We start from the raw sequence: 20,711 nt of genomic DNA, 5'->3' as shown, positions 1-20,711 counted from the left end.
GATAACATTGTTGTGAGTACTCTGAAATACTGAATTGTAGGAGTAAAATATATTTTGTAACCAGATTCCGTTCCGTTTTTGCTACATGGGACTGGTAGAGAAACTTTTTACGGAACGGAACGGACATGCGTGATTGAGTTGAGAGAGAAAATGTCAAAAAAAAACGTAAACAATACTTTGTAATATTAGACAGTTTTAACTTACGTTGGAGTGCGCACGTGCTCTCTGGTTTGTTATTTTAACTATATACGTGTTTTTAGCGAAGTTGTATTGTTTGGACAATCTTTTCATTTTTACATCTATTTTATATATATCTAGACATCGTTCCATATCTGGATTTTGGCTTGCTGGAGGCACTACTAGTTGAAAAGGCTAGATTGAAAAAGAAGAAAAACTTTAACGTGGCTGTGTGAAAATAACATTTTAAAACACATAACGATGGATGAAAAAACAGTCTTATTAGTTATGTTAAAAATACTGCGAACGGCGAACAATTTACCAACTTGGCATGCTGTACCGGTGTTCAACAGAGTGCGAAAGCTATATTTAGGTTACATTGTTTTATTGCAAAAGCTGGAAAATATGAGAAAAAAACGGAAATTCTGGGTACGACCAATGTTTACGCACGAAATGAGGCATTTACAAGGTGTAAGTGACAATTTAGTCGTTGAGATGCAAATAACTGATCGTGAAAAGTTCTTCAATTACTTCAGAATGACTCCGGAAGTATTTGAAGAACTGCTAACGTTAGTTGGACCACGGATTCAGAAAGAAGAAGTTTGTCGAATCCCAATTTCAGCTCGTACAAGATTGCAGCTGACTTTGCGCTGGTTAGCATCTGGTGACAGTTTAGCATCTCATTCGTATGCATTTCGTATTGCATGCAATACAGCATCCAAAATCGTAAGGGAGACTTGCACTGCATTGTGGGAGGTCTTGAAAGATAAAGTTTTTCTGCAACCCACCGCTGACAATTGGCAACAGGTTGCTGACGAGTTTCAGAAAATCTGTCAATTTCCAAACTGCATTGGATCTATAGATGGAAAGCACATTATCATTCAGGTACGTATCTGATACAATCATTTTTCATACATTTTTTAATAAATCTGACATTATTGTATTCTTGTTAATTGTAGGCACCACTGAATAGTGGCTCGTCCTGCTATAATTACAAAGGTAACCACAGCATCAATCTACTTGCTGTGAGTGATGCAAATTGTTGCTTCAGCATCGTGGACATCGGAGCGGAAGGAAAGCGTAGCGATGCGGGTGTATTTGCTAGCAGTGACCTTGCTCGCCTATTGGATACGAAATCACTTCAACTGCCTTCGGACAGGCATTTGGATAATAGCGGATTCAAATTTCCATACGTCCTAGTAGGAGACGAAGCATTTCCGCTAACATCTGCGACGCTTTTTCCCCCGGTCTCGCAATCCGGTGGAGGGCTATCGTGGATTGGCAGCACGCACAACTAATTCCGACACCAAAAGATTGGGCGCCAGGTGCGACGGATCGCACCACCGTACACTAATATGTCCAACGCGATATTCCCGGCAATACCTCAGGGCGTAGGGCTCTTTCAGGGAATTCGGAGAGAGGCGTCACGCAATCACTCACACACAAGAGAATAAATAATAATAACATATGATATATTTAGTCAGGTAATATCAATAGGTGTAGGTATAATCGGTCTGAGCCTCTCGTATTACCGCAAAAATGTCGGATAGGCTGACGCACGAATGCCGCATAAATAACGCAATAAGTGCACGCGGTAATGTCGAATATTACACTGCAGATTAACGCACGCGAAGTTAGATCAACGCAACAGATAAACGCAGACGAACACACGAAAGCTTAACATAAAACAATTACGATTCAGGTATCGCGGTACCTGGCTTCGAACTCAACGAACTCACGCCACGAGGCCGACGAACCGACTCGCCGCACCTTCGGTTGCTCCTTCAACGCGCACCCGGGCCACCTCGATTCCGCACGACGCAAAAGTTATGGACGATCTCGCCGGTCGACCACGCTGGCCGGCGATTGCCCCCGAACACGAAATAAGGACTCGTATGTTTTGAACTTTACATACACATATATATAATGTAACAACAAAACATTCATTTTTTTAGACTCCAATATGAACTACTCATCAGGTTTTATTGAAATAGAAATAAATGTTTTATTTATTTATTATGTAATGTATAATGTATTGGTAGAAAGATAAAAAGGTAATGATAATAGTACAAAATATAATAGAATAATAATACGAAAAATTTATCGCCTTTGATGTTCCGCCTCCGCTAATTCTTCGTCTTCTGCCCTGTGAACGAGACGCAGCAGCTCTACTTGCATTTGCCTTCTTCGAAGATAACTCAATCTACGCAGGATATCTCCCAACTGCTCCAGGAAATTGTCCACTGCATCCTTCTTCGGCGCATTTTCGCGAAGTAACTGCTGCAATATGTTGTTATGCAGTGCCTGCACATCGGGATCGTGTTGCTGTTTTCCTGTAACACAAAAAATTCCATTTAATGCATTCAAAGTAATGAATTTTCCTACATTTTCATACATTGTTAAACAAAGCTGATTGTCCATGAAAAAAGTAACACAATTATAATATGAAAATGTATCAATTAATTATGAAAATCTATGAGACGTGTGTCGATTATCAATTATTCAAAATTAGCTCACTTTTTTTTTTCGTGGTCTACAATTAGCCGAACTTCCTGCTCTTTCAGGATTGTCTGGCGTGCTACAAGTTATTGGAGAATACACATTACATTCCTCGAATTCCAAATCGTTCAGGATCCGTGCATTATCTTCATCACGACATATGTTCTGTGGTAGAGAGCTTGTTGTACTAAAATTGAACAGCAAAGATATGTAAAAAAGTGTACTTTTTTATATATTAAAGCCTATATATGGAGGGGTAAAAGCCATAGTGCAAGTAGTGTAAATAAAATTTGTAAAATATTGATTTGTGTACCTAGATGCAATCTGTGCAATATATAAATTGCATCTATGCACACAAGTCAATATTTAACAAATTTTAACTTACACCACTATAGCTTTTACCCCTCCATATAAGACAAGTTATTACGTACGGGGTTTCTTGTGCAGCCTCGTCTAGAAATTGCATCCTTGAATAGAAGCGGAATGTACTTTTCTGCGGATGTCCCGCTTCCGCACCCGATCCGCTGCGTACGTAACCTTTCATTTTTTTACGAGCTTTTGAATAGCAGTCTCTCAAGTATGTCCATCGAGATTTTATCCACGCTACATCTTTAAAACCTGAAAATCCCTAGTTTAAATTACGAATTCAGAGGCGGGATTCTGTAAATCCTTAACGAGTTTCGATATCATTGCGCAGTTTTTTAACATATGTAATACCTGCGCATATATAATACTAAAACTGTCGGAGTTATAGAATCCCGCTACAGCTCGCTTACACGAATACAAACGTACATTAGCCCATTTGCGAGTGCAGATTAAATATACATTTATGAGTATATAAAACAAAGTAAAATGATTATTTATATTACCAAGATTATTAAAGACTTCACCCCACAATTCTCCTCGTACACAGGAGCTTCGCTTTTGAACTGGCAACTTTTGATTCCATAGACCTGGTATCTGCTCTACGGCATCGATGAGCATCTCGTCCATGATGTCTGCCGAGTATGAAGTAGACTCATTGCTACTCTTTGATGGTAGTGCGTCTCTCTGCGTACTTTCTCCTACTTCCTTCAATCCTGTTTAGACATAAATTGTATACTTATTAAATATATTTAATTTTTGCAAACAAATGTTGAAAGATATTTGCTTGCAAATAAAATTACTCATTGTAGCACGCCCCTTCTCGTCGACAACGAGGACATGAATACTTTCATCACAGCTTTTGAAGCACTTATGGGCTTGAATCTCTGCACAGGATCCGTACATTATCTGCCCACAGTAACCGCATTTTACAGCCTGTAAATATAAACACATGTAACTACATGAATCGCATAATATTTGATATGTTGTTCGTATTGAAAATATCTATGTGCTGAAAATCATGCGGTGAAAACCATATGGAAAAACAATGTGGTAAAACCACATTGTGAAAAAAATCCACATATATGCGTTCAATAATATAAAAAAAGTATTACTACCATGTGGTTTGTCGACATGTCCACAGATTTTGTCAATAGAGGTGTCAATTTCAGGTTTTCTTTGGTAAACAAACAAAACTATAATCATATAACCTATATTTAAAATTATTATTACCGGCCCTTTTTCATGATTGTTGGTACTCATCTTGTAGAATTTTAGCTTGTTGTTATAACGTACAAAATCCTTTTAAAATGCACAGCACGCACACCACGTGAATTGGAACAATTCGGAGATGATATTTTTCCAATACAACGGCGTTTAAAACCTTGCGCGGGCAGAAACACCCGCCCGATCCGTCCAGAATTGAGGAAATATACACGAATCCGATCCGTCATTCCGATCCGTGCTTAATGGGACTGCACCCTTAGTCTCGAGATCGATCCACGATTGGATCTAGAGGAGAGATAGAGAGTTATGCATGCATTGCGATTACGAGTGCCCGTGAGCACAAGTGAGGACCAATGGAGTCCGAACAATATATTTTACGTGTGATTATTCATATTTTTAAACGTTTTGACAGTTCAGACAGAATGTCGACGCGCGACGACCAATGGCGAGCGACCAGGTCAATTTTGCGCGAAATTTTATTATTTTCCAGAGATTCGATAGTTTCGGATGTATTAGACAGTTTGAGAGCCAATGGGATTGATTTCTGGCAATTTAATATTATTTTACACATTTTCAGATTTATCTGCGACTTTGCAAGGCCTTCGGCCAATGAGAGCGCGGAGCGCGACTTGTTACCGCGATAGCATGCGAACGACCAATGAAAAGCGAGCGTGGCTTGAAACAGCGAGATTCGTTCCGTTACGCGAGATTTGCATTGTATAACTTATTTTTATGCTTTTCCCTGTCGAAACAATTAATTTTATATTATTTTACTCTATGCGTTACTTACGATTACACTTACCGTTCGGATACTTACCGACGATGATTTCCAGTCCATTAATTGGACGAGACGATCCCACGAAGACCCGGTACCTGAAAGAAAAGGAGAATTAATAAAATTGATTCTAGTAATATATACTTACCTGGCATTAACGGGGAACGTCGCAATGACCACACACGGTCACTCGGCAACGGTCCGAGTGACTTGCCGCGTATTTGCACATCGTGCGAATTGCGACGGCTGGCATTGGTTGCCGCATCGCGAAGCGACAAAGCGAGAGCCCATGTCCGCCATCCAATCAAAATGCAGTATCTCGTAATCTCTGAGAACTGAGCCAGCAAACCGGCTCAATGAGCTTTGATTCGTCCATGAAGCGAGGGATCGTGTCGCTCTCAGCCAATCGGCGACACGAAAGCACCGACCATCGCAGCGCGCAAGCGCCAAAGTGGGAGAACGCGACCCGTTCCTCCCGGACAGTCCATCGACGGATATCGAGGCGTGAACACGTTATTCGGTTGCGCGAGAAAACTCGATTCTGTGGGGCTTATTCCGTTATTGCCTACGATAAGTGCAAATAATTACTAACAAATATACGGACAGTCCATCGAAGGATATCGAGGCGTGAACACGTTATTCGGTTGCGCGAGAAAACTCGATTCTGTGGGGCATATCCCGTTATCGCCTACGATAAGTGCGAATAATTACTCACAAATATACGGACAGTCTTTCGTAAAATATCGAGGCGTTAACACGTTGTACGGTTACGCGAGAAAACTCGATACCGTGGGGCTTATCCCGTTTACGCATACGACAATTGCGATCAACCAACATATTCGGGATATAATCGGAGCGCGCTGAAACGTTAGGCCTTTACGCATTTAACATCCGATCCCGTCGTAACACGATCGGCGGTTACGAAAGCTCGACGCACGAGCGAACACGTCCGCGATCGCAACGAGTACTGTATATCGAGGATAATAAATTTGTTATTGTTTATAATAAACAGTGAAGTGTTTATTCGAGAGCCCGCGCATATCCTATCCACCGTAGAGTACGTTCGCTTAACCAGGGCGTGGCCGGACAGGATTCAACACGTCCGCGGCGTAATACACGGCGGCCATCTTGCTGTAAGGAAGGATCGAGGCCTCGCAATTACCAGGCTTTCTGTATTGATGCCAGAAAATACAGTGGCGACCGTAATTTCAGCCCAAGTAGTAAGTGGCTATAATTTTGATTTTTGCACGTTCATTCGTTGTTCCGGTCACACCCTAACTTCAACGCTCCGCTCCTGGAAACGACTAATTCTAAGACCATACTCAATATACACCATGTCATGAGCCGAAAGGAAGTTAACATCCTGTTGACCGTAAGAGATTAGTTTATCCGCATCATCTATAATATATAAGTCCAGCCACGTAGAAGACACGCGCGTGTGGTAAGTGGGCTCATATGGCATCAAGGAAAAATGCATAGTGTCAACAAAAGACCTGATAGATTCGGAATCGTAAGACCAAGAATTTAGGTCAGCATTAAAGTCTCCAAGAACGATCGCGTGATTATAAAGAGCAGATAAATCAGCAACGATGTTGAAAACCTCCGATAGATAGCCGCAGTGTGGAGGCCGATACACGACCACTAGAAGGAACTTGGGACTCCAGTCCGTCGATATCTCAGCCACCAAGTATTCCGGTCTACGACAGTATACATCCTCCGAGTGCCTCAGCGTCCTAGCTCTTAATTGGTCACATAGATAGAAGGCAACGCCGCCACCCGCCTTGCCTATACGATCCTGCCTCACGATGTAGTATCCACGTAGAGATACCATATGGTCCGGAATGGATGGTCTTAACCAGGTCTCAGATATACAGATGATATGGTAACCCGAACTTTCAAAAAAAGATCTAAATTCATCAAGGTGGGCTAATAGCGACTGCGTAAAATAGGACAGCATTTGCTGTCTAAAGCCGAATATGATGGATCTTCATAAGTCATCCACTTTTTGCAGTTGCCACACACCGGCGCTGCGTTTCTCCTCGTGCAATTCTTCGTTTCATGCGCTCCAGCACAGTGACCACAGAGTGATACAAATCTACAGCCTTTCGCAAAGTGCCCAAAAGCAAGACATTTGAAGCATTGCAGCACTCTCACATGATCCGACACTCTACATGCATGGTAGCTCACGAAGACATGCTTCTCCTTGAGCAGCACTGTACAGATATTTGGCGATACCTCGACCACGCAACTCGTGGTAGCACGATTCTCTTTTGCCGGATAAATGTGGACTATCTTGACCTGCGATGTATCTGCTTGTAACATGTCCTTCAAGTTTAATGCAATAATCTCCGATTTTAGATCGTCCCTCGATAGCCTACGGGGAACACCCTGCACCAGTAGCCTTGGGTTGATCTTGCTTTTTTTGCTCCAGTTTTAGTCCGATTTTTTCTAGGACCCTTGAGTTTTTCATCCTATCTAGGTCCACTGTGTGCGCCTCAATCCTGACACCATTGTTTCTCACTGTTGATATTCTTTTCACCCTAAGATTAAAATCCGACAATTTCAGAATTTTCTGGACAGCGTTTTTTGTATCGCGAGCAGATGTAAGCCTAACATTCTTCTCCTCTGGCGTTATAATTAAATTGGTGGTGTTCGCAACCTCCAACGTAGGACCGCGAGCCACGCGTACTTTGGATTGCCCCATGCTTAGCGCGGAAGCATAACTAGGAACTGCACAAGCCTTTTGAGACAAAGACTCACGAGATTCAACGCCGCTCCCACATACAGAGGTGCGTGCCAGCAGAAAGTCGCAGGCCTCAATAACAGCACCGCAGATAAGGATTTTCATTTCGTCCGTCACCGCGGGAACCGACATTATACTCTCAAGCAAAGTTAAATACGCGGTTGAAATTTCGAGGAAAGCCTCTTTACACGCCCTAAACGCAGATTCAATCTGTGTTCTCTTGTCCAATGACTCTTTGTTGGCTAACAATATTTTACTGACATTATCGTTATGTCCATTAATAGACTGTTGCAACGCACTAATCTTAGACGCATTTAAAGCGCACGATCTGTCAAGCACCAGCAGCCTAGACGCAGAAACACGCCTTTCTAGTTCCCTCTTTGTTTACGCTTTCGCCCGATGACACACCGCCTTCCTTCACACCAGACGCACCTGCGCCCCTCTCCGACATCTTCGTGTTGCCGAAGCCACGATGAGTTCTAGCAACTTCCACAGCTCAAACCGATAAGAAAATTGCAAGTACCTCAATGTAGCAAAAATCCAGGACCCATCCTGAAGTAAAAAAGCAAGCAGAGATAGCTTTGAAAGGCCAGGCACTAGAAAAAGAGGCCCCGCAGGGCGGCAAACAGCAGAAACAAGCCACAAAATACAGAGCGAGCTAATACACGTAAATCAGTACTCACAGACGCCCAGAGAGAGAATATAGAGAGGAAACGTGGGAGCATGTATGGGAAGAATGTAGAAGATGGAAATCAGGAAGTGGAAGTTGGCAGGAAGCGGTAGGGTGGGTGCTAGATGAGGAAGGGGGAGGTGAGGAATGGATGATGGAAATAGAGGGGGAAAGAATGGAAGGAAGAGAGGAGGATGAGATCACCAGAGGGATGAAGGAGAAGCTCCTCTGACCTCTGACGAGGAAAAGAAGGATAAGAGGAAAAGAGAGTAGGCCAAGTAGGGAAGAGCCGTGACAGGAGGGAGGGAGGCAAAAGAACACAACTCGGAGGAAGCAGAGGAAGAGAAAGAGGGGCGAAGAGGGATACGGGGAGGGAGAGGGAAAATAATAATTGTGAGGTCGCAAATGACCAGGTAATACGGGGATGTGTTGTAAGAGGTTTGGGTACGTCCCTCACAAAAACGCCTTGTAAACCCTACGGAAAAAGGCAATAAACTAATCATACATTTATTTATATTTATATTTATTTGGATTTATATTTATTAATTGTATTTGTTTTTTTTGTGTAGGGCCATCATTACTTCCTTAGCCAAAAAGTCTCGTAACCAAATCAGATTATTCGTTACGAAACTTCGTGAGATGCATAGGGACATCGCGCGGCTGGACTCGAACGAGGAGGTAGGTCGTCGCGAGAGAGATGACGATGACGACGAGGGGGATCGCCCGAACCCAAACAGCCAAGAAGGAGTAATAACCATCAATGACGATGTCCCCGTATGTTGGTCCTCCCAGAAGTGAAAAAAAGTGTGAAATACAATATATTTTTAAAAAATTTTAATAAATATGAAAAATGTAATAAATATGTATATCAAATATATAATTAATCAAATATAATAAATGTATAAATGTTTCGGCTCGAGTGAGCCGGCACTGATCAGTCGCGATTTGTCGCTCCGATTCTGGGAGCTTTACTCGCGAGGCACTGCCCCGCCGGGTGGCGCGCTCGGCGACGCGAGCTTTCGATCCCGTGGCGCGGATCTATCGATGTGATCGCGGCCGTTGGAGTTGCGTACACGCGGCGGCAGAAGTCTCTTTTCCGAGTCGCTGAACGCACAGCCGCGAAAACCGTGCAAGTGAACGTGAAAGTTCTCGAGTGTTCGCTGAGGCGAAAGAGGCAACCGCCGAGAGCGGCTTCGGACTTGAGCTTCGTTCGAGATCAAACTGTCCGTTCGCGCTCGACTCAATTCCGCTTCGCGTCGTCAAAATTTCCGTATCGCGTCGTCAAGGTCTCCGTCTCGCGTCGTCAAGAATTCCGCTTCGCGTCGTCAAGGTTTCCGTCTCGTGTCGTCAAGATTTCCGTCTCGCGTTGTCAAGATCTCCGTTTTCGTGTTGTCAAGATGTCCGTCCGCGGGAGCTCAGAGTTCAGCTTATATTCCTGAGTTTTCGTTTCCGAGGATTCGACTTTTCGCGATCAGCGAGATTTCCGCGCAAGGAAGGCGCTCGGGGCTCTGCTGGATTGGTGCATCGTTGTCGGTTCGCGTGCTAGCGAGCCGTGTGCCGCGTCCGCCACATTTTGGCTGGTCGGGACGATAACCGCGGCCAGCGGAATCCGCCGCTGAGCCGCCCGTCGCAACGAGACGACGGTCGACACGCGCCACGCGGCCGCGGGTCGTCCGTGCCGTTCGCTTCGAAGTGCGCCATATTGGCCGTTAGTCAGCCCGGCGCGAAGTGTACCGAGTGCGGCTGTTCGCATCTGCAACCGATCAGCGTGCAAAAGGGGTCCGAAGCCCTTGCGTCGTCATATCGCTCGCGGTATAAGGTTCGCCATGTTTGGCCGGGCGGAGTGAATCGCTACGGGAAGTGCGCCATATTGGCCGTTCCGTCGATCCAGCGCAAAGTGCGCCACGTGCGGTCGGTCGCACCTGTACACGTGATCTCTCGCTGTACGCCATGTTTGGCGGTTTGAAGAGTCTCACCGCGGAGAGTGCGCCATATTGGCCGTCCGTCGATCTTTCGCGAAGTGCGCCACGTGTGGCCGTTCGCTCTTGCACGCGCTCCACATCCGAACGGGCTCGAAGCCCTTCGTCGTGACTATTCTCGCCGGGCGAGGTGCGCCGTGTTGGACTGTTCGTAATCGCACCAAGGTGCGAAATCGTCGTCGGCCGTTCGTCGTCGCGATCCTCTCGCGGCCGCGGCGCCGGCGCTGCCGTTTCGCGCTTAAAAGGTGGTGTGCCGGGTCGAGTCAGGCCTTTCGTCGTTACGCTCGTGACGCGTCCGATTGCCGCTGGCGCGCGCTTGATTCGGCGCGGTCGAATGTGTTACGAGGAAGACCTTTGTCAAACGCAGCGAAACTCGAGATACTTTGTGTAAAATAAAGCGAGGTTCGAGATACTGGGTGTGTAAAATAACGCGCTGTTCGAGATACTGTTTGTGTAAAATCGCGCTGTTCGAGATACTTTTGCGTAAAATAAAGCGCTGTTTGAGATATTGTGTGAACTGTCACTCGACCCATTGCGATCCCACGATCCTTTCAGCGCACCTGTCAGAGCGCGAACCGCCCCCGCCCGTGATAAACAATAAATATGAAAAATATATTATAAAAAATAATCTTCATTCCACGAAAATTTATTATAAAGATCACCCAAATATCTTTAATATTTTATAAGTATAACATTATTTTATTACAAAAGAAAGTGTAGAATTAAAGATTTTCGAATACTTTAAATAATATTCTTCAAATTATTGCACTCTTTTAAGATAAACATTTTTGTGAAAATTGAAAACCAATAGAATTGCTTTCCATAAGGTCGGCGCTGCAAATCAATTAGTTGAGTTTAAGCGATAACATCGTTAAAAGGACTAAAATTAACAAGTTTGGATACTGCTTGCCTTCACGAAATAGTGTTTTAAAATGTTGCTTTTTCCCATTTACACAACGCGTGTTTAAATGCAATTATCGTAATAGCGATCTTCTCTCTTTCAGCAATTTGTATTATGCAAATTTCAAATTGCATTATTGCGTTATCGATATCGCGTTTCCTTTACCGCTCCCTACCTCACTCAATCTGACGCTTGGCGTTATCGCTCACTCACGTTCCTATCTACGCCTCGCGCTGGAGCGTCTCAGCGTTCTCGTTCGCTCGTTCGCGCTATCGCTCCCATCCGTCTCGCGTTCGACGCTATCGCTCCCTCCCGTCTCGCGCTCTCGTTTTCTCTCCGTTTATCCCGTTAAGAGGTATCGTGTTCTCGCGACCGGCCATTATTACGCACTCGGCATTATCGCGCTTCCGCGACCGGCCATTTTCACGCACTCGGTAGCTTATAATGTATGTATATAAATACGGGGTAGGTATGCGAAAAAAGGAACACCATTGTTCATAGATTTTACGTCAATTTTTATTCAATAAAATATAGATAGAACGATATACGTATATGATGGAGTAAAATAAACGAGTAAATACAATATAAATAGACAAATATATGTGAAATAAAAAACGAGTAATACAATAAAAAAAATGATCAATACATTAAAAAATGTAATTATGTTAAACGAGTAATATATATATAATATGTTTTTTTTACATTAAATTTGCGGAGTCGATGCTGGCGAGACATTCGCGTCGCTCGATCCACCAATCGCGCAACTTCATCACGTTCTCCATGGCGCAGCACCGTTGGTGACGTTGGCAGCGAAACACGCGATCGGCGCAAAGAAACTCCAACCGATCGACGTCGTCGTACTCCGCGTCGACGGTCTCGATCGTCGCGTCGACGTCGCCGAGAATCTCCTCCAGCCACCTCTTCTTCTCGAGACCTTTTACGTATATTCGCGCGCCAGGCGTCTCTTCTTTTTCCCACGTTTCTTCCAGATTGTCGCACACCGCGCGTCGAATGATCGTCTTCGCCAGGCGATAGTCCGTGTCCCCGTCCTCCCAACGGAGGCCGTGATGGTTCGCCATCAGCCAGCTGGCCCTTGTCTTCTCGGCGCTCGTCAGCAGATTCCAACTCATCGGCGCGCGAAACACGTGATGCGCGAGTACGCGCGTCTCGCTTCGCAGCACGGCCACCTCCTTCGCGACGAATCTGTCGCCTACCGTGAATCCCTGCAGGTCGACGAAGATCGTCGTCGTCGTTGCCGCTGTTGCCATTGTGTTAGCGCGTTGGAAAAAAATTAGAGAATAGACGTCCGTTTAAGTTGCTCGTTCCTAACAGAGTCTGAGGAACAATGGAAGAAACCCGCAAATTTATATATTCCTCGTTTCCGGAATAAAGCATCCCCATAACCACATTTTCCGTTTCCCGGATGAGGTATCCTCACAATCGCATTTTCCGTTTCCCGGATAAGGTATCTCCACAATCGCATTTTCCGTTAGATAATTTTGCGCACCATGTTAGTCAGCGGACTGTACTCGATGACGCGATCGTGAACAATGAGACAAAAGGCGGTAGTTTTCGGCGGAACGTTTTCCTTGTTTTCGAATTGCGCAATTTGATGCGCACGTCCACGGTGGCGCTCTTCACCGATTCGTTTTGACGGGAACAATCGATCACCGCAAGCGAAGCTACCCGCGCGAATTCGCGCAAGGAGAAGAGCGCGTCGTCGTGACTGTCCCCGTAGTACGCTCCTGGAAATTTCGTACAGCACGGCGAACTTGTCGCTTTCGAAATCCACGTTCACGTCGTCGTAGGGATAGAATTCCGAGTTGAGATACAATTTCACGTTGGCGAGCGCGCAGTGATCGAACCTCGAGGCGTTCTTCGTGAATTCGTTTCGCCGTCCGGTCTGCAGCGCGAATATGACGTATCGCGGCTTCTCCAATTGTGGCGCGGCTTTCACGGCCCACGAATGTTTGGTCGTGCTCTGCAGCAGGGGAAATTCGTACAGGCCCCAAGAGCGAAAACCCGCGCTCAGAAATCGTTTGCTCTCCAACGCAACAGCGATAATTTAGTCACGTCGTTTAACGCCACGTGAGGCATACGCCATTGCCGGATCTCTCGGCACGGTTTTCTTCGGATCTACGACGCAGTTGTGGTCGCTACGAGTGCGTATCAGGATAAGCTCGTGTCGCGCGTTTATCACTACGCGTCTATAGTCCTCGCAGAAACCCAACAGAATATTCAAAGGTACGCAAAAGTTGAATTGATGGAACGCGTTGTTCAGATTCGATTCGCTTGTCGGATAACTCCATCCGGCGTTCTGCAGTCTTCTGGCTCGTTCGGCGGTCAGCGACACGTAGTTTTTTATCGTGCTGGTTATTCTGACGTTTCTACACCGATCGATCTCCACGCTGTCGAGTTCGTATCGAATTTCGTCGAACATAAACGCGACACAGTTGTTGACTAATTTCGCGTATTGCTCCACCTTCGTCGCGCCGTCGTTGTAGAGTCGCCCCTCGACGTACAGGAAACTGTCGCACGGCAGCGTATACAAATCCTGCTGCTGTATGGGTATTCGTATCTCGTCGTTGTGCCCGAACGTCGCGACGTAGAGAAAACTTTCGCACGGCAACGTATACAGATCCTGCTGTTGTATGGGTATTCGTATCTCGTCGCTATAGTCAAAGTCAGTCGCTCGCCTCCAATGTTGAGAATTTCAGTCATCGTTCAGATGTTTTGCACCGCGAATCCCAAAGATTGTAAAAACTTAACGTTCGACGCGTTGAGCTTCTTTCTCGTCTCTTGTTTAACGCCACCGAATGTCGACTTGACGATATCGTCGATTAGCGCAGCCGTAAAGATATTACTGTTATCTGTCGCGTGCTCCGAGTCGTTCAACACTAGCATCTATCTCATATGTCGCATACACTGGTGCGTTATCGCTCTCGCCGTCGTGCGTGCAATCTGACGGTGATCTCTTCTCCGCGAAAATCGAGCAATCGTCTGTCTTGATCAGCGACGCGTATCGTTAGATTTGTAACGCTCCGCGCGATGATCGGCAGGTAAATGATCTGCGCCGGCGTTTCCGATATCTTATATCCCGTTAGTATGCTCGGTGAAAATTCGTGTATTGTATGAACGCGTTTGCCGTTGCTGTACGCACCCGCGGTCACGTTACACTCCACGCAGATGTTTACGTTAATAATATTAATCGGTGCATCCGATTTGTGCCACTGTCCCGGCTGCAATATACGCGTCGACGAGAATCCCAGCAGCGATCCGACGTTGTTCGGTTTGTTAAAGTTCACTCTGAAAGCGCACTTGATCTCGCTCTTCATCGTATTGTAATTTGCGCGAAGCACTATCGAGTATTCCGCGACCTCGTCTTCATAGCCGTTCGCGCGAACGGTCTCCTCTCGCGCGATATTCGCGATCGACGTACGACGATCATCGTTGGAACGAACCAAGCGTCGCGGACGTTTCCGTGAAATTTCACGTTTCAAAAACTCGTGTATGGCCCGTATCTCGTACGATCCCTCCGGAATCGTAATTTCCGTGTCATCCTCGTCAAAATAAAATTTATTATTCAAAGAATTCACGTTTGGAATTGTGTGATAAGTCTTGAAACACGTTAGACCGAGCTCGCAGTCACCGTCGTTCAGATTCACAGCGGGAAAATAGTGCTCCGCGAGGATGCTGCTCTTCCCGGTCAGCGTGAACGTTATAGACATGTTGGCGGAAGCTGTTCGACGAACACTGAGTCTCCACACGGCGCGTCGTCAGGTTTTAAATTAGCGCCGATCGTCGTCGATCGTCCGGAGAAATTGCAAGCACAATTGTCCACAGATGCTCTGATTGTATCGCTGATAAGACGTGTGATTGTACTCGATTTTCGTAACGTTCGGTACGAAATATCGTACCAGTTCTTTCGGTGGTTGAAGATTGCCGAAACTGTCGAAATATACGACTCGATCTCCCCTCTTGGCGTACGCTACCCAATGAGTACCGGGACCCGCTGCATCGTCCAAATTCACGATACCGCTCTCGTTTCAACGTACGCCATTGACGATCGGTAACGAATCGCGCATGAAAACACCTCTGAAGAACGGTACGCGCATTCGCCTAGTCGACTACTCAATTGTATGTTAGTCGTAACACCCGTGGGCATATTTAACGACTTTTTTGATGTTTTTTTTTTTCAATCTTCAACGCTATTCCTCGCCCGCGTTTGTGCGGGCCGAGATACAGTCCTTGTCCATATTTTTACGGAGCGAGATAAAGTCCGTGACCTTCCATGGCGCGATTGTGAAGTTGCGTCTCTTCCAGCTGACGCAGCGCGGCTTTGCTAGCGTTCACCGCCGTTGTAATTCCGGCCGCTCCGCCGACCAGAGAACCGAGAACTCCCAACAACGGTAGAATCGGCAATACACCGCCTCGTTTCGCTGTTGGAAGTATCCGTTTCTTTGTCGGCCATTTCCTCGTTCGTGTTTTCTGTGTTTTCAAACCAAGCTTCGTCTTAGCCTTCATAACCGCCTAGACGGCTGTAGCGGCAGCTCTCTCTCCGAGAGTCGAATCTCTCGCGATGACGCGTCCCAGCGCTCTCTCGGCGAGTGTCTTGTCCGCCGCGTGTCTCTCGGTGAGGCCTTTGTTACGCGAATAGTCTATGTCGTGCTCGCGACACGCCGCGTCCAATGGATTTACACCCGGATCACCAATCTAGCCAATCGTTCTTGCAAACGAGCACCCGGACCGCAATACTGATAGCCGGGAATGTGCAATTCGAACGGAAGTGCACCTATCGCGCAATTAAACAGACCTCTACCTGTTTTTATTTTTTTCGTTGACATTCGCTGCAATTCTTAATCAACGGGGCGGGACCGTCGATGTGCGTTTCCTGCCACGGTTGATTGTAATGTTCGTCACAGCGACGATAGGTCTGAACCTCCAAATCCGTCTTTATATGCTCCGGAAGCTTGTCCCACACGTAGTAGACGTGATCACCGCACACTTACAATACAACAACGGCTTTCGGCACGAATTGCAACTGTTCGGCGCTAAAATCGCGAATGTCCAAAGGTCTCGACAGCAGGACGAACATCTTTGCGACTGAGCGATTCGCGGTGCCGCGCACCTATAAATAGACGTTCGAACAAAAGTTCGATTCAGTCGTACAAAGTGTGAGGAAAAAAAATGAATTTGTGTGACAACCGTTAGCGATTCGCGTGACGAATTGCGACGACAGATCACGGTCAATAGAGGGCAACGCGGATAGGCGCAGACATGGTACGATGCTGCCAACTATTATACGCGCGATCATTTGCGGTCCTTCGAATTGCGGTAAAACCAACGTTCTGATAAGTTTGCTGGAAAGTCCGCACGGTGTACAGTCGTGGACAGAAAAGTTGTCCGAGTTTTCGTGATAGGTTTTGGAATGCACTCTAACCTATGAGCGATGATAGCCCCTGCTGTCAGACTTGCGCAGCGACGCATTATTAGAGCATACAGATCATGTATACGAGGTGTCAAATAAGAAAGAATAGCAGCTAGCAAGAAAGATAAGATAATAATACATACATAAGGAAGTAAATAGGTAAAAGTAAATTTAATACAAGTGTAAAAGAGAGAAATTATAGAAAATCTACCTAGTATATTCCAACAAATATAAAATTATTATAAATTATTGCAAATTATTATAAATTGTTATAAATTATTATAAATTTTTATAAATTATTATAAGTATTTTATAAACGTAAGTATTAATTAATATGTATTATGTTATCTGTTGCGACGCTTTTTCCCCCGGTCTCGCAATCCGAAGGAGGGCTATCGTGGATTGGCAGAACGCGCGACTAATTAAGACGCCAAATAATTGGGCGCCAGGTGCGATTGATCGCACCACCGTACACTATTATATATAACGCAATATCCCGCCCGACGATACTTCCGGGCGTAGTTCGCTTTGAGGGAATTCGAAGAGAAGGCGTAACGCAATTAACCACACAAAATTATAATAACAGGATAACATATGATATATTTAGTCAGGTATAATGCACTTGCAACAGAATATCAATCAGTGTAGGTGTTGGTCCAATTGGTCCGAGCATCTCGTATTCGGAATCAGACCATGCGGCAACGAGACATATCGGCGGCGGATCGACGCCGCGGCAACGAATTAACGCGAAGACGTTGTATAAATTACCGCAAAAATGTCGAATATGCTGACGCACGAATGCCGCATAAATAACGCAATAGCCGGACGCGAAAATGTCGGATAGTCACACCAGAATACTAGAATAGGTGCACGCAAGAATGTCGAATATTTAATACTGTAGATGAACGCACTCAAGATCAGATCAACGCAACAAATAACGCAGACGAACACACGAAAGATTAACACGAAAAATAATTAAGGTAACGCGGTACCTTACTTCGAACACACAACGAACTCACGCCACGAGGCCGACGAACCGAATCGCCGCACATTCGTGTGCGTCATCGACGCGCACCCGGGCCAGCTCGATTCCGCACGACACAAAATTTATGAGCGATCTCGCCGTGTTGATCACGCTGGCCGGCGATTGCTTCCGAACTCTAAATAAGGACTCGTATCGCGGACGATCCCGCGGCTTGCCACGTGAATCCCGAATTCTTTCGCAAGCCCGGAGATTCCGCGGCCCCGCGCCGATCCCGACGATCTTTCCGTCCAGCCAAGCACAATATTCGCCGTCCTCGAGGACCCGGATACGTTACTCAATTACGAGGGCGAGTGCCCTTCAAACTACATGACCACTCGCGGCTCGCCGTTTCCTTCGCAACTCGCTATCATTATCGCCACGCAAGGCACGCCACGGTTATCCCGATACACGCGAGGAAACGCGGCACGATTACTCTCGAGAACACGACAAAACGCGACACAATTCGACACGATCGATCCGACTCACACATTTTAACGCCACGCGACTGTCGGCCGTGACGGTGCTCCCGGGGAGGACCCGATTGGTCTCTACACACAGGAGAGCTCACTCTCGGCGGGGCCCTGGCACGATTTCCACACGAGTCTATTTCAAATGCGAGCGCAAGGTAACGCACGCGCTCATACCGCTGTCCACAGGTAATTCCTGCGGCGCTTAGGTAACCGATACGTGCCTGGGGCCAGTGCCTCGAGCGAACCCTCTTTTCTTAACGCGGGGACGCCAGAGTAGTGACCTTACAATGCGTCGTAGTTTCCTCGTCGGTCCGGGCAGCTCGTGATTCGGGCGATGCTCCCTGGTTCCTCGCCGGCACGACAGTGACGGGACCATGGTCCGCCGGGATCGCCTCGGTTTCTCGCGCGCCTCTCCTTCCGGCGGTGCCACTCTAACTTCCTCCGACTCGGCGCGGGCTTTTGAAATCAACCGGCTGTCCGGGCCGCGATGATTGAGCCGGCGTTCGGGGTCAGGCTGGCCGGGCCTCGGCCCCGTCCGCCGGCAGCCCCTCGAAGTGGCGGTCACAGGGCTGCGCACTTCCCTGGGTCGCTCCTGGGCACCCTGGCCTGAGTGGCAATTTGCTCGGGTGTGCCCCGGGGTCCTCTCGATTCCTCTCCTGCCGCTGTTGTGACCGAGTGCGGGGTGGCTTCTGGCCGGCGGTACTCCAATGCGCTTGCTGGAAGGTCCGGGCGACCCGGCTGGCGACCACGTCCCCCGGCCGCCTCCTTAGTCCTGACAGCTTTTCCGCGTTGCGGCTCGCGGCCGTTACATCCTAATTCCGGTCACCATCGGCGATCCCTTAAAACTTAAATGCTAATTAGACCAATTAATATTACGCAACCGCCCTCCCCTCGCTCCGAGGAAGAGGCATCCCCGAATTCCCCTCGGCCGAGCCCGTCCGGGAAGTAGACGCGACTTGTCACACTGTATATATATTCTTCAGATAATGGGACGTTGCATTGAAATGATCAGCTTCACGCAAGTCGTCAATGGAATTATACGAGCACTTTTAGACGTATTATTGAAGAAATCGCCGCCCTCAGGTCGCAAATTGTTGATTCTGTATCCTTCTAGTCGCAGGTAAAATTCGAACTTTCTTTTTTCAGAAAATAAAATTATTAAAAAACATATACACACATATATTCTTATTTATAATAATATATCTTTTTGCAGACAAGTTTTAGATGATGTAGATTTACTTCCAGCATTTAATACCATCCGTCATGCTATAATTGACACGTAGGGCAAATACTTTGTTATAGATATATTTGTGTTATAGGTATATCTATAACAAATATCATTCTACGGAAGTCGCAGAAGACTTGCAAAAATATCTGGAGGGCGGTTTGTCACCGTTCACAATAGGATTGGATGATACTATGGATGAAGATATTTTAATAAATGATGTAAGAAAATCATTAAACTAATATATTTTAACGCTGCCAAAATGATTAATTTATGTTACTGATCTTTCACGTTTTCTTGTCTAGATTGATCAACCTGTATATTTTTCGGACGAGTCCGATGACGATATTCCCGATAAATTGAAGCATGAATATGTCGACGAGCCAGATCATACGAAAGTTAATAAAAATAAGTGCAAACTCAAACAGTCTGGACCTATGGTCACAAACACGACGTTAAGCATACTGAGAGTGTGCGGCAAGTATCTGCAGATGTCGAAGCTTTTACGATCAATTGCGGTTACTGTCATACAGAGCATGATACAATTTTTCGAGCTGTGCTTCTACGCGGCAACAATTGATAGCGCTTGTGGAGGAGCAGCGGCCCAGCAGATAGCATCCAACTATTTATTACAAATCCGTGCAAGATATTTAATATTTACCTGCTTTAAAATTCCATTTTATATAATTTTATTTTTGTAAAAAAGTAGAACACGCGCATTAACTATATGACGTTTTTTTTTCTTTGAGATTATATGTGATTAAACTTCGATTTACAATAACAAGTATTTCCGAAGCTAAAGTGAAAAACATGAAAGATAATGTGATGGTTAATATCTCGTTTTATTCAAACTAATCATATTGGCTATATGCGACGTGACATTGCAGAATGTGGCTTTCATTTCTATTGAAGACAGTCAATTTGACTAATATTGCACTGCGATCAAAAGTAATTTCAAAGGAGCAACGGATATGGCTTTCGTTTTGTTCACCTTTCAATCAATCAACATTTAAGGTAAATGTCCCCATGGCCGACCATGTTCCCTCTACCGACTTTTTTGACATGAAACGTTGTTTACGAGGCTGCTGATTCAACAACACGTTCATTAATGGAGTGGAAAAATTCCGGAATTCGTGCAGTACAAAAGAATTATAACGTGCAGAGTAAGTACAATAGTTAGATATATTTTTTTCGCATTTTTTGCCACACGTCACCATCCACGCGTATTCT

General features: G+C 45.8%; 1 protein-coding gene across 1 annotated transcript; it reads left to right on the top strand.

Moving 5' to 3' along the window:
* The first annotated feature begins 672 nt into the window (after positions 1-672).
* LOC139811550 (putative nuclease HARBI1) lies at positions 673-1,475 on the top strand. The gene is made up of 2 exons (XM_071775814.1): positions 673-1,062; positions 1,137-1,475. The coding sequence occupies exons 1-2, from the start codon at positions 673-675 to the stop codon at positions 1,473-1,475; spliced, it is 729 nt and encodes a 242-aa protein (XP_071631915.1).
* Positions 1,476-20,711: the final 19,236 nt, after the last annotated feature.

Source organism: Temnothorax longispinosus, chromosome 4 (assembly GCF_030848805.1).
Source record: "Temnothorax longispinosus isolate EJ_2023e chromosome 4, Tlon_JGU_v1, whole genome shotgun sequence".
NCBI classification, from domain to species: Eukaryota; Metazoa; Arthropoda; class Insecta; order Hymenoptera; family Formicidae; genus Temnothorax; species Temnothorax longispinosus.
This window is presented reverse-complemented; position numbering and strand designations above follow the sequence as displayed.